Source organism: Diabrotica virgifera, chromosome 7 (genome assembly GCF_917563875.1).
Source record: "Diabrotica virgifera virgifera chromosome 7, PGI_DIABVI_V3a".
NCBI lineage: Eukaryota > Metazoa > Arthropoda > Insecta > Coleoptera > Chrysomelidae > Diabrotica > Diabrotica virgifera.
Window position 1 is genome coordinate 210220064 of NC_065449.1, and position 14009 is coordinate 210234072.

Consider the following 14009-nt stretch of genomic DNA (forward strand, 5'->3'; position numbering starts at 1 on the left):
TTTGGCCGAAACGCGTCCAAAGTGTTTTAATTCGTAATGTTTTTAATACATTGATTTTTGGTTCGTCTTGGAGAAAGTGTATTATTACCTCTAGACGACTCTCCACATTTGTGAAGAATGGATGCGTCTTTTCTTAACTCGTAAACATTTTCGCACAATGAGGTATTATGGATTTTCTAAGTTGCTTTTATGGCAGGAATGTATCGATCAACTTATTCATAACTGTTAACCAACTTTGGCGATGAAGATCCGTATTATCTTCTTATTCTCGCAGCACTTCAACCCAGGGTGTATCCTGCAGTCAGCCTCGCTTCCATCTCGAACGGTCGTCCATGATAGTTGGGTCAGTGGGTAGCCCCATTGTTCTTAGATATGACCATATAATATTATCTCTTCATCGCATTCGTGGGCGTCCGAAGGCCCTTCTTCCTGTCTGGACTTCCACCCAGATTAACTTAGCAAGGCGGTTGTTAGGGAGTCTATGGACACGGCCAGCCTATCTTAGACGTTGGGATTTAATCTCTTGGACTACGTCGCTAGCATACATCTATTTGACCTCGGCATTTGTTCTCATTCGGTATTGGTTACTATTTGGGTCGGGATATGCTCCAAAGATTCTTCTCTTCTCTCAGGATCCCAGGATTTTTCTCTCAAAACATCTGTTTTCTTTCAATTACTTTTGTCAGCGTCCAAGTCTCACACCCATACATCAGCACCGGTATAATAACTGTTTTATATCTTCTGATTTTTGACTTTCGTTAGGCTCTTAGATTTAATAGTGTTGTGGAGGCTATATCTGTTTGCCGCCTGAATTAACCCTTTTACCTCTTACGTGATATCGTTATCTGGGCGATGTGTATTTGATTTTCTCTTCATTTACCCTCAAACCAGTGTTTTATGACTCTACGTCAATTTTATTGAAAGTCTCCTCCATATTCGTAACTGTATTTCCCAGAGGGTAATTTGGTTCAGAGGTCATCACCATCCGTTTACGTACGTTTCTTCTTCTAGGAGTCGTCAGAACGGGTTTATGGTGAACTCTGAATCAAACTAAATCCAGCTGTATAGTAAGCAAAATAATACGAAATTATTTTCTAATAGACGAAATAACGACATCTATTTAAACAAAGAACTCTAAAGTATAGAAGCACTATAGATCTCTTGCGACGGAAAGCAAAATTCTGGTCACAACCTAAAATCCGAACCTTCCACAATTTGCAAGGCAAACATACCGATAAATAAGGATATTGTGGAATGCAATTGTATAATCCCTTATCATCATTTATCGGTCCGCTTGCCTTGAAAATTGTAGAAGGCTCGGACTTTAGGTTGTTATCAAAATTTTGTTTTCGGTCGTATAATCCAATCAAATTGTGTTTTGGCGAGGAAAGTTTTGGGGTAGTTCTGATTTCTTCCTTTATATATGTATTTTCGGCTGCTGAATCCGAATATGAGGTTTGCGGACAAAATTTCTTGACGAAACATTGAAAAAATCGCGGTAAAAGCGTAAAATTTCTGCTTTTTCTCTCTCTCTTTTGCTTAAATCTCGAAAACTATTAACTTTCAGTGAATGGTCTGTTAACAAAAATTAAAGTACTTAAAATTCTCTACAAATATCACTATTTACTTTTTTTTCAGACGAACCGTTTGGTCTAAAATGCAAGTTGAAAATTGCCAATTTTTAATAGTCTCGGCAAGACCCACTTTTTACATTCCAAAACTTTATTTTTTATTAGAATGCTGTCATTTGATAAATTTCTCCTAGTTTTCTGCGCAAATAATAAATGTTAGTTCATTTGGTATGTAAAAAATCCACAATGAAAAAGTTTTCCTGTAGTTGGCTGTATACCATATAATACAAAAAACAGTAAAATCCTGTATAAAAGGTTTATTTAAAATCCCTCAAAAGGGCCACATCAAAATCACATAACTAGTTTTCGACTGGTTTACCAGTCATCATCAGTGCTTACGTGCAATGAGCATGTACATTGCACGTAAGCACTGATGATGACTGGTAAACCAGTCGAAAACTAGTTATGTGATTTTGATGTGGCCCTTTTGAGGGATTTTAAATATACCTTTTATACAGGATTTTACTGTTATTTGGTATGTCTCTTGTGACAGCTTCCATGAATCCATTCCATCTAAAGAGGTCGGGAATGCCTCTGCTTTTCAGGCACAGATGGAGTCACAGTTTCAGTTGGTGTGAACATTTCCTTCGGATCTGTTATCTTGATTTCTGATAAACCTTGAGATTTTGTTCTTTTAAAATGAATTACTTGAACAGCTTCCTGACTTCCATAAACCTCAGGCGCGGGTTTCGTTTTTAACCGAGGAATGGATTCGTTAGGAGCTACTGCATATTTTGGTGCAAATACAAGAAATTCCACCTATGACGTGAAAAGTGTGGTATCCGTCGATTGTATGTACGTTAAAATCAGCGTTATCGTACACCTGCTGTGTAAAGCACGGCAGGTCAATTTTCTGCGGATCGCCTGCGAATGCTGACACTTCCAGACGAACAGCTTCTGTATAGGATGAACAAAACCTCAAAGAGGAAACTACATCAACCTATTTTCTTGAGCCGTACTTTTTGTAGAGAAAACGGCCAACCCTGCAAGGAATGGTGAGACGAATTATCTGGGCCTTAAGCCTGTGTTTCCTCGAAAGCGGCACCGACAAACAGCGATCGTAGCACTGCGATGAATTACGTCAGATTACGGTGAAAAATTCAAGGTACTTCACTGGGGCAATGGAATGTGCAAGCTCAGCAAGCGGTGGCTTCCAACGCATTCTTGGAAACCAACGCTATTATTTTGCATGGTACAGTTTTTTATGATGTCATTCATCGCAGTGTTACGATCGGAGGTTGTCGGCACCGCTTTCGAGGAAACCAGCGCTTTACTGCCCCTACAAGACTTTGAGCAAGCGCGTTACTGGTCTGGAAGTGTCGCAATCGCAGGCGATCCGCGGAAAATTGACCAGCCGTGCTTTACACAACAGGTGTACGATAACGCTGATTTTAACATACATACAATCGACGGATACCACACTTTTCACGTCATGGGTGGCATTTCTTATATTGCACCAAAACTTGCAGTAGCTCCTAACCAGTCCATTCCTCGATTAAAAACTAAACCCGCGCTTGAGGTTTATGGAAGTCAGGAAGTTGTTCAAGTAATTCATTTTAAAAGGACAAAACCTCAAGGTTTATCAGAAATCAAGATAACATATCATCTGTGCCTGATCTTCTGTGGCTCTAAGGAAAAAGCAGAGACATCCCCGGCCTCTTAGGATGGAATGGATTCATGGAAACTGTCACAAGAGACATACCATATTCATTATTATGAACTAACATTTATTATTTGTACAGAAAACTAGGAGAAATTTATCAAATAACAGCATTCTAATAAAAAATAAGGTTTTGGAATGTAAAAAGTGGGTTTTGCCGAGACTGTTAAAAATTGGCAATTGTCAACTTGCACTTAAGACCAAACGGTTCGTCTGAAAAAAAAAGTAAACAGTGATATTTGTAGAGAATTTTAAGTACTTTAATTTCAGTTAACAGACCATTTACTAAAAGTTAATAGTTCTAGAGATTTTAGCAAAAAAGCGGAAAAAAGCAGAAATTTTTCGCTTTTTTCGTGATTTTTTTTTATGTTCCGTCAAGAAATTTTGTCCGCAAACCTCATATTCGGATTCAGTAGTCCAAAATACATAAATGGACCATTCCACCAACATACGCCTGTTTTGGATTACTTCGACAACGAATATTTTACTGTACAACATAGGAAGTACGAAAGTAAATGGCGCTAATAATTATTTCAATAAACAGCAATGTAATTTGCAATTTACTTTCGTTCTTCTTATTTTGCACAGTAAAATATTCGTTGTCGAAGTAATCCAAAACAGGCGTATGTTCGTGGAATATATAATGAAAGAAATCAGAACTACCCCAAAACTTTCCCACTAGGGAGCTCGTAGAGTACAAATCGACTGAATTAGTAAGGTTGTGCTCACTACGGAGAGCAATGGATTGTATCCTCGCTCCGACCCTTGCTCCCTGGTATTTATATTCGTGAATTCTCGCATTTAAAATAATGTATTTATTTTACATAGCGATCGATAATATAGTTTCGATCGCTATGTAAAATAAATACATTATTTTAAATGCGAGAATTCACGAATATAAATACCAGGGAGCAAGGGTCGGAGCGAGGATACAATCCATTGCTCTCCGTAGTGAGCAAACCCTTAGAGATCTATAGTATAGTGCTTTTGTATTATAGATTTCTCGATGTTTTGAAATAGAATAATACATCGCTCATAAACTTTCTGCAGTCTCATCTGATTTAAAGGCCTCTTGTTTTGATTAAAATTTTATCAGAAAATGAAAATTGCTCAGCGGGTTACGAGAGAATTAATTGTGTTTCAAGTTTTATTGGCCAACCTCAACTTTCTTTCTCGTAAACGTAGAAATCGCGTGTTTCTCCACCGTTTCGCGTATACAAATGCGAATTAACCAAATATCCAGGAATATCCAGGGTTGTTTTATCTAGTTGGAAGTTGTAATGGTGCTACTTTACGGTTATTAACTGATTCACGAGATACGGTGTGTGTACAAGCGAATTCTTTGTCTAGAAATAGCTCTTTGCCTTGGTACCTACACGCTTATGGTTAATTTCGTTTATATATTAGTATCTAATTATATATTAAGAGTATGAACACTTTGTATTATCAAACGTTAACCAAAATGTTTTTCAAAAAATCCCCTTTCTGTTTTTCATAAAAAAACGTTTAGATCAGAAAGAGAAAATGACTGGCAACAATAAAATGTTAAATAATCTCGGGCTGTAGTGACGTTAAAGCAGTTAAATAAGAGAACAAACAATGTTGACATTGATGCTAAATCGAGAATATACAAAGCTGCCTTACACTATAATGACATATATACCGAGAAGACTAGACAAGAAACGTCGAAAACCATAAGACTACATGAATCAAAAGATATGAAGATTGGTTACGGCTTTCTCATATATAACCGTGCACAGTGTAGTCTTGGGCAAAGATGCAGACTTCCTTATATATTTTTAATCTTTAAACATCGATTTATTGTCGCATCTGATCCAAATGTCTTGATTAAAATTTGTAATTTAAAGGTTATGTCACCAATTTATGTCGTTAGTTTCAACTACAATGATTGCATCCCAACCTGATGATGGTCTGCTAATACCGAAAACGTTCGTTAATCTGTGATGTACTTTTAGTCCAATTTGGATCTTCTTTAAGAAATTTTTAATAAAAATTTATATACCAGTTACAAAACGAAGTATTTTTTACTTCTTCAGCATTTTTACTATGGTATACAACCAATTAGATAGATTACTCTTTTTATGTCAAAAATACTATTAATATTTTTATGCCAAAATACCAAATATTTAATAAGTAAAAGAAGATAACTGACGGAAAATACGACTCCAACTACACAACACTGAAGAAATTAAATAAAGATATCCACCGATCAATCTGAAAAGACATAAGAGAAAACAATACAAGAGAAATAACTCAAATAATTCAAGAAAACAAAAGTTTAAAAGTTTTGCGGCGAAATACGAATAACATTGGCAACAAAAATATGTACAGAATAAGAAACAAAGACAACAACATTGCTACGGATAGAGCCGAAATCCTTAAGGTTGTCGAATTGTTTTATCGCGAAATGTATGAGAGCACCAACGCAAGGCAAGATCAGCCACTGCCCAAAATCACAAACCAGGGATCAGAATTAATGCCAGAAGTAACACCATACGAAGTTAAAAAGACACTTTCAGAAATGAAAAATAATAAATCCCCTGGCGATGATGGAGTAGTGATCGAGGCAATCAAACAAGGTGGAAATAAAATTATCCAGGTTTTGGCCAAACTTTTCACCGAATGAATTTACCAAGGAAAAACCCCTTCTCAATGGAACAATGCAGTCATTGTTTTATTGCACAAGAAAGGTGACATACTTCTTAACAGATCTAAAAAACTACCGGCCTATCAGTCTGCTATCACACATATATAAACTTTTCACAAAAATTATCAAAAAAAGACTGGAGGCTAAGTTAGACTTCTATCAGCCTAGAGAACAAGCTGAGTTTAGATCCGGATATAGCACTAACGACCACTTACTGGTAATAAAAAACTTGATAGAGAAGTCGACGGAATACAACAAACCATTGGCACTGATATTCGTGGACTACGAGAAAGTGTTTGATACCATAAACCAGCAGAAAATGTTAAAAGCATTGACAGAATGCCGAATAGACCATCGCTACACTAACATGATAAAATATATCTACCACAATGCAACGGCTAGCCGGCTAGCGTAAGACTCTCTCTGATCAACAAACTAATAAATTCTGTATGCAGCGAGGAGTACGGCAAGGAGACACCATCTCACCAAAGCTGTTAACAACCCTTTTAGAACACACTTTTAAGAAGGCAGATCTGAACGAATATGGTATCAATATAAATGGAGAGAAGCTCAGTCATTTGAGATTCGCAGATGACATCGTCCTTATAGCCGATCGTATGGATGATGCAATAATAATGTTGAACAAGTTATATCACGCTTCCTTAGAGGTCGGACTAAAGATTAATATCAACAAGACGCAAATAATGACTAATCTGGTGCTAAATCGTAATATTGTTACGATAACCAGACGTGCGAGCTCCCATGTCGCATAGGATTAGCCTGGGCAGCGTTTGGTAAACTGAGCTATGTATTTAAATCGGACTTACCCATATGCCTGAAAAGGAAAATCTTTGACCAGTGTGTATTGCCTGTACTCACTTATGGAGCGGAAACATTAACACTCGCAAGAAAGGTAGTGAACAAGATTCGCATAACTCAGAGGGCTATGGAGCGCCAGATGTTGGGTGTCTCCCTGAGGGACCGAATCCCAAACGAAGAAATACGTCGTAGAACAAAAACAACGGACACGTCGCCAGATTGTCAGACAACCGATGGAGTGGAGGCCACGAGAAGAAGCACTACGGAGCAGAGGACGACCACCAACCAGATGGGCTGACGATCTGAAGCGTATTGTCGGCAACTGGATGCAAGCCGCACAAAACAGAGAAAGATGGAAAGAGCTGAGGGAGACCTATGTCCAGCAGTGGACGAGTACGGGTTGATGATGATGTTGATGATGATAAAACGTACTTTTAGGCCTGGATCTAGGCGTACCAAAAAAAGTTTATTAATAGCAAGCTGAAAATTTGTTAATAGCTTAACGGAGTCTAGTCGGATAAACTTTGATGGATGGGAACACTGGAACAGGGGAAGTTTTAATTGTGGAACGTGATTTTATTTGTGGAAGGCATCATTCTGATAAGTTTATGATTTCGAAAACTAGCAGGTTGTTTTTAAGTTTATTCAATAGCAAACTATATATATATATATATATATATATATATATATATATATATATATATATATATATATATATATATATAATATATGAAAAAATATTTGTTCTCAAATATGTTGGGCATTTTAATAAGTCCGACACGTAGAACTGAGAAGATGGATAGACTGCGAGTATCGGAGTTTGGATTATTTCCTGACGCAGATACTAAGACGTCGGTTGTTTCAGGCCATGCCTTTACAGATTTGGAAGACAGAAAGTGACAAACGCTTGAACTATGGGATGACGGACACTGTCTCACACACTGCTGGCATGCAATCTGATGGATAGTCGAGAGGAGCCTGCTTGGGAGAGATCTAGGAAGTAGGATGCAATCAGTCATGGAGCTGGTGGAGGAGATGCTTAGGTCGCAAAGCGGTGGAGAGCAGTTCAGAGATATGTAAAGAGAACGTTGGAGATAAAGAAACAGGAAGAAAAGCGGCCAGAAGGGGGAATGAAGGATGCCCAGGAGAAAGCAAGAAGATAAGGTTGAACGATAGGTGATAGGTGGCAAGATTGAACATGGACAGGGGCGAACAGATTAAGCAGTCGTAGTGAGAATATGGAAATTGTGCGTGAATGAGTGATCGGGTGAATGCCGTGCCGATGTTGCATCCCAATGTGGGATGCAGTTGTATCAATCGTCATGGTTGAAAAGGGTGTTTTTTAGCAGGTAGATCTCTGGCATTGACGGCGATGGTATCCGAACAAACCTTGCATGCGGTATCGGGATGTCATCGTGGCCACGCCGAAGTAATTCTGACTCATTGAGGCTGGAAGAGGGTTCTGCCTCCAATCTAGGGTCGAGGTATTTTCGAACATTTTGATCATTCATAAAAACCGAAGAAAGACAGGTAAACAAGTGAAAACATACATGAAGGAATACATGTAGGGTAGACGATATTAACAGTTGCTTGCTTAACAGAAAAAAGAACGGAATGAAGATATTAGCTCCACCTAATAAGGTGGAGCGACAATCTGAACGTTGATGCGCGTATATGAAGTTGACAAGTTGTGCGTGACGTGACAACATTACTGAAAGTAACGCTTTTAGGTTATAATAACTTCAAATTTGGACAGTTGTGGCAAACATCTTTGACTCTTTAAGAAATAAATACAGTTAGTTTAAGATTTTGCTGCTGCCTTCAACACTAAAGACGCGCTTTGGAGAAGCATCACAGAAAACTGGTATATTTAAGTTATTTTTTCTCTCCATTTCTTGCCATTCATTCATTCCTGTTGTGTGTGAGGCGTTTCCACATTGGTCCTGCGACTCTTTTGATGTCATCGCTCCAGCGCATTTGAGGTCTTCCTCTTGGTCTCTTCGCTTCGTGTGGTCGCCAGTTTCCAACTTCTTTGCTCCATCTACCATTTTCGAGACGTTCGTTGTATCCAGCTCATTTCCATTTTAATTTAGCTGCTTGTTCCACGGCATCTCTTACTTTTGTTTTGTTTAGGGTTGCTTCGTTTGTTTGCCGATCTATGAGTAAGATACAAAGCATCTGTCGTTTCATGACTCTTTGAGTTTTTCTAATCTTGTCCGTGTTCATTTTTGAGAATGTCCAGGTTTGAGCTTCGTAAGTGAGAACGGAAAGGATACAAGAATCGAACACATTGGTTCGAAGGTTTTGTGGTATCTTTTCGTCTTTCAGTATGTATGAGAGTTTTCCGAATGTAGCCCATCCCATACTTACTCGTCTGCTTATTTTAGGTCTGGATCCCGCGTATGAAAAAAAGTTGATTAATAGCAAGCTGAAAATTTGTGAATATCTTAAGGGTGTCTAGTCGGATAAACTTTGATATATGGGACCACTGGAACAGGGGCAGTTTTAATTGTGGAACAGGTTAAAAATTTGGAACGGTCAGACCACAAAAACGGCACATTTATTTTGTCCGACAGAATAGACTTAAACTCTCCGAACAGAGATTAAACTCTCATGCAATAATCAAACTGCTATTTATCACCTGTCATAATTCCTGTCATTTGACATATTCTACATGTTCCACTCATTAAAACGCCCATTTGGTGATAAATAGCAGTCTGATTTTTGCATGAGAGTTTAATCTCTGTTCGGAGCGTTTAACTCTGTTCTGTCGGACAAAATACATGTGCCGTTTTCGTGGTCTGACCGTTCCAAATTTTTAATCTGTTCCACAATTAAAACTTCCCCTGTTACAGTGTTCCCATATATCAAAGTTTGTCCGACTAGACACCCTTATAAGCTATTAACAAATTTTCAGCTTGCTATTAATCAACTTTTTTTTCATACGCGGGATCCAGACCTATTTCGGTAGTTTGGTTTTCTTTGTTTACCTTGATATTCTGATTCAGATATATACAGTGATGAGCGCGCTAATCGGCAAAATAGCGCAAAAGATGGATAACGTATTAAATTGTAAGATAAAACGAGATGAAACTAGTGGAGGTGTTAAATTTAGCGATAGTAACTTATAGATTGACATTATATTGATTGTTTCCCACCTTTAGAGGTATCAGAGGAGTATTTCAACTAAAACTGTCACTGTGACAGTGGCATTTCTCAAGCTCGTCCGATACGTCTAAAGGTGGGAAACAATCAATATAATGTCAATCTATAAGTTACTATCGCTAAATTTAACACCTCCACTAGGTTCATCTCGTTTTATCTCACAATTTAATATGTTGTTCTGAAGCTATTTCCTTGTGGCATTTTTATAATTAAGTATTTTCTATGGGAAATAAGCCACAATTTTATTAAAAAATGAATTTATTAACGTTTCGAAGCCCGAATCGGGTTTCGTTGTCAAAATACAAAATACTATTAAAATAAATAAAAATGTTGTTGCTAAGTAAAAAAATTCTTCTAATAATATATTTAATCTGACTCATTTATATTGGCAATTCAGACGTATATTGTACATTTTAAAGTAGAAGACTTTAAAATGATATCGCCAATATTTATGAGTTGCGTTCCTGGGACGACTTTACTAAAAGATAGTTCATTCGATTACATGAAATCAATCCCAACTCAAGAATATCCGTCGCAAAAAAATCATAGCATGTGATCTGTCTTTAAAAAGACAACCAAATGCAACGATGACAGTAAAATTCTCGCGTTAGAGATTCATATGTATGGGATAATGAACATAGAGTTCAGTGGAGAGATTCAAGTATAGTCCTGAAAGAATCAGATAGTAAAAAGAGAAAAATCAAAGAAGCAGCTCTAATTATGCTAAATGAAACCAATTGTGTCGCAAATTCCTCGGTAGAATGCAGTAGGATGTGGTTACCCATACTGAAAGAGGAAGTCAATAGAAAGAAAATACCACGATTAGTAAGTCAATAACATATCGAGTTAGTACAAATTTTATATTTTAGTATTACTTATTGTATATCTATGTATTATTGATATTATTTATAATTTAAACATATTAAGGTCAGAATTTGGTATTAGTTTTTTGAAGGTAAATTAAATGTAAGACCAAATACTTACGATGTCGGGATAGTATCACGAGGTTTTTTCCTGGTTTTCCCTCGTGATTTACTATGGAATCTCTAACGCGAGAATTTTACTGTCATCGTTGCATTTGGTTGTCTTTTTAAAGACAGATCACATGCTATGCTTTTTTTGCGACGGATATTCTTGAGTTGGGATTGATTTCATGTAATCGAATGAACTATCTTTTAGTAAAGTCGTCCCAGGAACGCAACTCATAAATATTGGCGATATCATTTTAAAGTCTTCTACTTTAAAATGTATAATATACGTCTGAATTACCAATATGAATGAGTCAGATTAAATATATTATTAGAAGAATTTTTTTACTTATCAACAACATTTTTGTTTATTTTAATAGTATTTTGTATTTTGACAACGAAACCCGATTTGGGCTTCGAAACGTTCATAAATTCATTTTTTAGTAAAATTGTGGCTTATTTCCCATAGAAAATACTTAATTTAATATGTTTTCCATCTTTTGCGCTATTTTGCCGGTTATTAGCGCGCTCATCACTGTATATTCTTTTACATGTTCCACTTTTGTTCCTTGGATGGTTATCGTTGGTTGATCATCTTTGTTCGACATTAGCTTAGTTTTGCGCAAATTCATTTTCAGTCCTTCTTTAAGGATTCTCTATGAAGCTCATCGATCATCGTCTTCAGTTCTTTCCAGCTGTCGGCTATTAGTACCACGTCATCTGCATATTTATACTCTGCATATTTTTAAGCTATACTAGTAATAAATTCTTTAAATAAATAAAAGCACACGTCATATAAAATTGCAATCGCAAATAATTATTAACAAATCAGCAAATCATAAAAAAAATTACATCTATAAAAACTTTTATGGAAACATAAAAATCGATAATAATTTTCCTCAATATAAAATATTACCTTTATAACAATCATTATTTATAAATGTTTTAATTACTTACAGTCGGAAAAATGAAAGAATACAAATGAACGATCACATCAATCACTTATTTTGTATTTGCTGTCTTTTTCTATAAATAACAAACGTTTGTTATAGAAAAAGACAACAAATGCAAAATAAGTGATTGATGTGATCGTTCATGGGTATTCTTTCATTTTTCCGACTGTATCTATTGTTAAAATCAATTATGGAAATGCATTTCTGACGACTTTTTCTTTCGTTTCAGCACCAACAACCAGTGAAGCCGGCGATAGGTCAGAAGCCTCAGATTTCACCGAAACCTCGTCTGAGCGACACCATCGAAATGACGCTACCGCCGGACGTCGTGACAGGCGCAGGCTTACAAACGTGGCCGCTCAAAAACCGTGTCATAGGCACAGATAACGTCAAAAAATCGGCAGGAACTACCGGAGAAAATCACATAGGAACCGGGTACCTTTCGACGAAGAAGACTTCTGCGGGCGGAGAAAATCACGTCGTTGGAGGGTACCAGGGTATAAAGAAACTAAACGGTGATGGAGAAAATCACATTGGTAGCGGTTATCACAAATCACAGCCGTCTTCCGTAACAATCGACCAAGTAGCGCTAGAAGAAAAAAGGCTCATCAATGCGCTTAAAAACGGTGAAGTCGTCAGTGATGAACCTGTTAGGACGATAGGGAAACTCAGTAGAGATATTACGGTAAGGGGATAATGATCAATAGGGCAGCCAATGAGGGTATTTGGCTCCGAATTCCATCCTACTACATCGATTTACTTGATATTTTCAGTACACAGTAAGTAGGGAATAGCTCAAGAAACAAAGTCTACACTATGCCGATGTGCGCTTTTATCTTGGGGGTGGTTACCAGCCCTTCTCGGAGGTGAAAAATGTTTTGGTTAAAATAGCCACGGAAGAGGCTAGAGAACCTAATTTTAAGCAAAAACTGTTCTATAATTATTTTTTGAAAACTCAATATGTACTTTTTGAGTTATTCGTGGTTGAAAATTGGCAATTTTCATTAAAAAATGACACCTTTTCGGACGGATTTTTGCGAATATCTTAAAAACTATGCATCTAAAAAAAAACTATATAAAATATTTCTGTAGGTTATAAAAAAACAAAGAGATTCGTTCCTTCATAAATCTTCTAGTTAAAATACAAATAGGGATATGGTAGGTAAGAAGAGTTTGTTTTTTGCAGCATGCTCAAATCGGTGTATTCAACTTGAAATAACAGAGAAACTCTCAATTTTAGGTGTATAATGATACTAATATCTTTTGTAGTGCTGGAAAAGACCTGTAAAATGAGCGACACTAAATGTCGATTACATTCAAACTAAGCGAGATATTCTGCAAATAAGTTGATGACTAATGTATTTTAAGAAGAAATGAGAGGTATGTTGAACCCCTCATCTATCAGAATTTAAATACATCGTTTTCCTTCTACAATACTTTTTATTATAGTGTTATTTCTATGTTCAAAAAGTTGGACTGGATTAAAATGAATACTTAGTTTTTGAAAAAAATAAGATAAAATTATAGAGCGCATTTTTAAATTTTCTTAAAAATCTTCCTTTTCCTCCATGTAACTCGAAAAAGATAAAAGATACGAAAAAAAGATACCACACAAAAATGTAGGGCTTTTTCAGGTAAAAATTTCCTTTTTATTTTTCATTACTGTATCTCTTATAATTTCAAGTTACATGAAGAAAAAGGAAGATTTTTAAGAAAATTTAAAAATGCTCTCTATAATTTGATCTTTTTTTTTCAAAAACCATTCATTTTAAACCCTTCCAACTTTTTAACCATATAAATAACACTATAATAAAAGGTATTGTGTGAGAACGACGATGCATTTACATTTTGGTGGATGGGGGTTAAAATTACTTCTCATTTTTTCTTAAAATACATTAGTTATCAGTTTTGTTTGCAGCATATCTCGCTTAGTTTTAATGTAATGGACCTTTAATATAGCTCATTTTAAAGGCCTTTTCAAGTACTACAAAAGGTATTAGTAGCATTATACACCTAAAATCGACCGTTTCTCTGTTATTTCATGTTGAATACACCAATTTGAGAATGTACCAAAAAACAAACTATTTTCACCTACCATACCAGAGACGTACATCTATTCAATATGATGCAAGTCTTCGAAATGCC

General features: G+C 36.3%; 1 protein-coding gene across 5 annotated transcripts in view; it reads left to right on the top strand.

Annotated features, from left to right (window-relative positions):
• Positions 1-14009, top strand: part of LOC114339183 (serine/threonine-protein phosphatase 2A regulatory subunit B'' subunit alpha-like) — a 364499-nt gene that overhangs the window by 232193 nt on the left and 118297 nt on the right. For all 5 annotated transcript variants that reach the window (XM_050655879.1, XM_050655881.1, XM_050655878.1 and 2 more), the window contains one exon: positions 12094-12549. In XM_050655879.1, coding sequence (XP_050511836.1) covers positions 12094-12549 — 456 coding nt within the window. The remainder of the gene's footprint in view (positions 1-12093; positions 12550-14009) is intronic.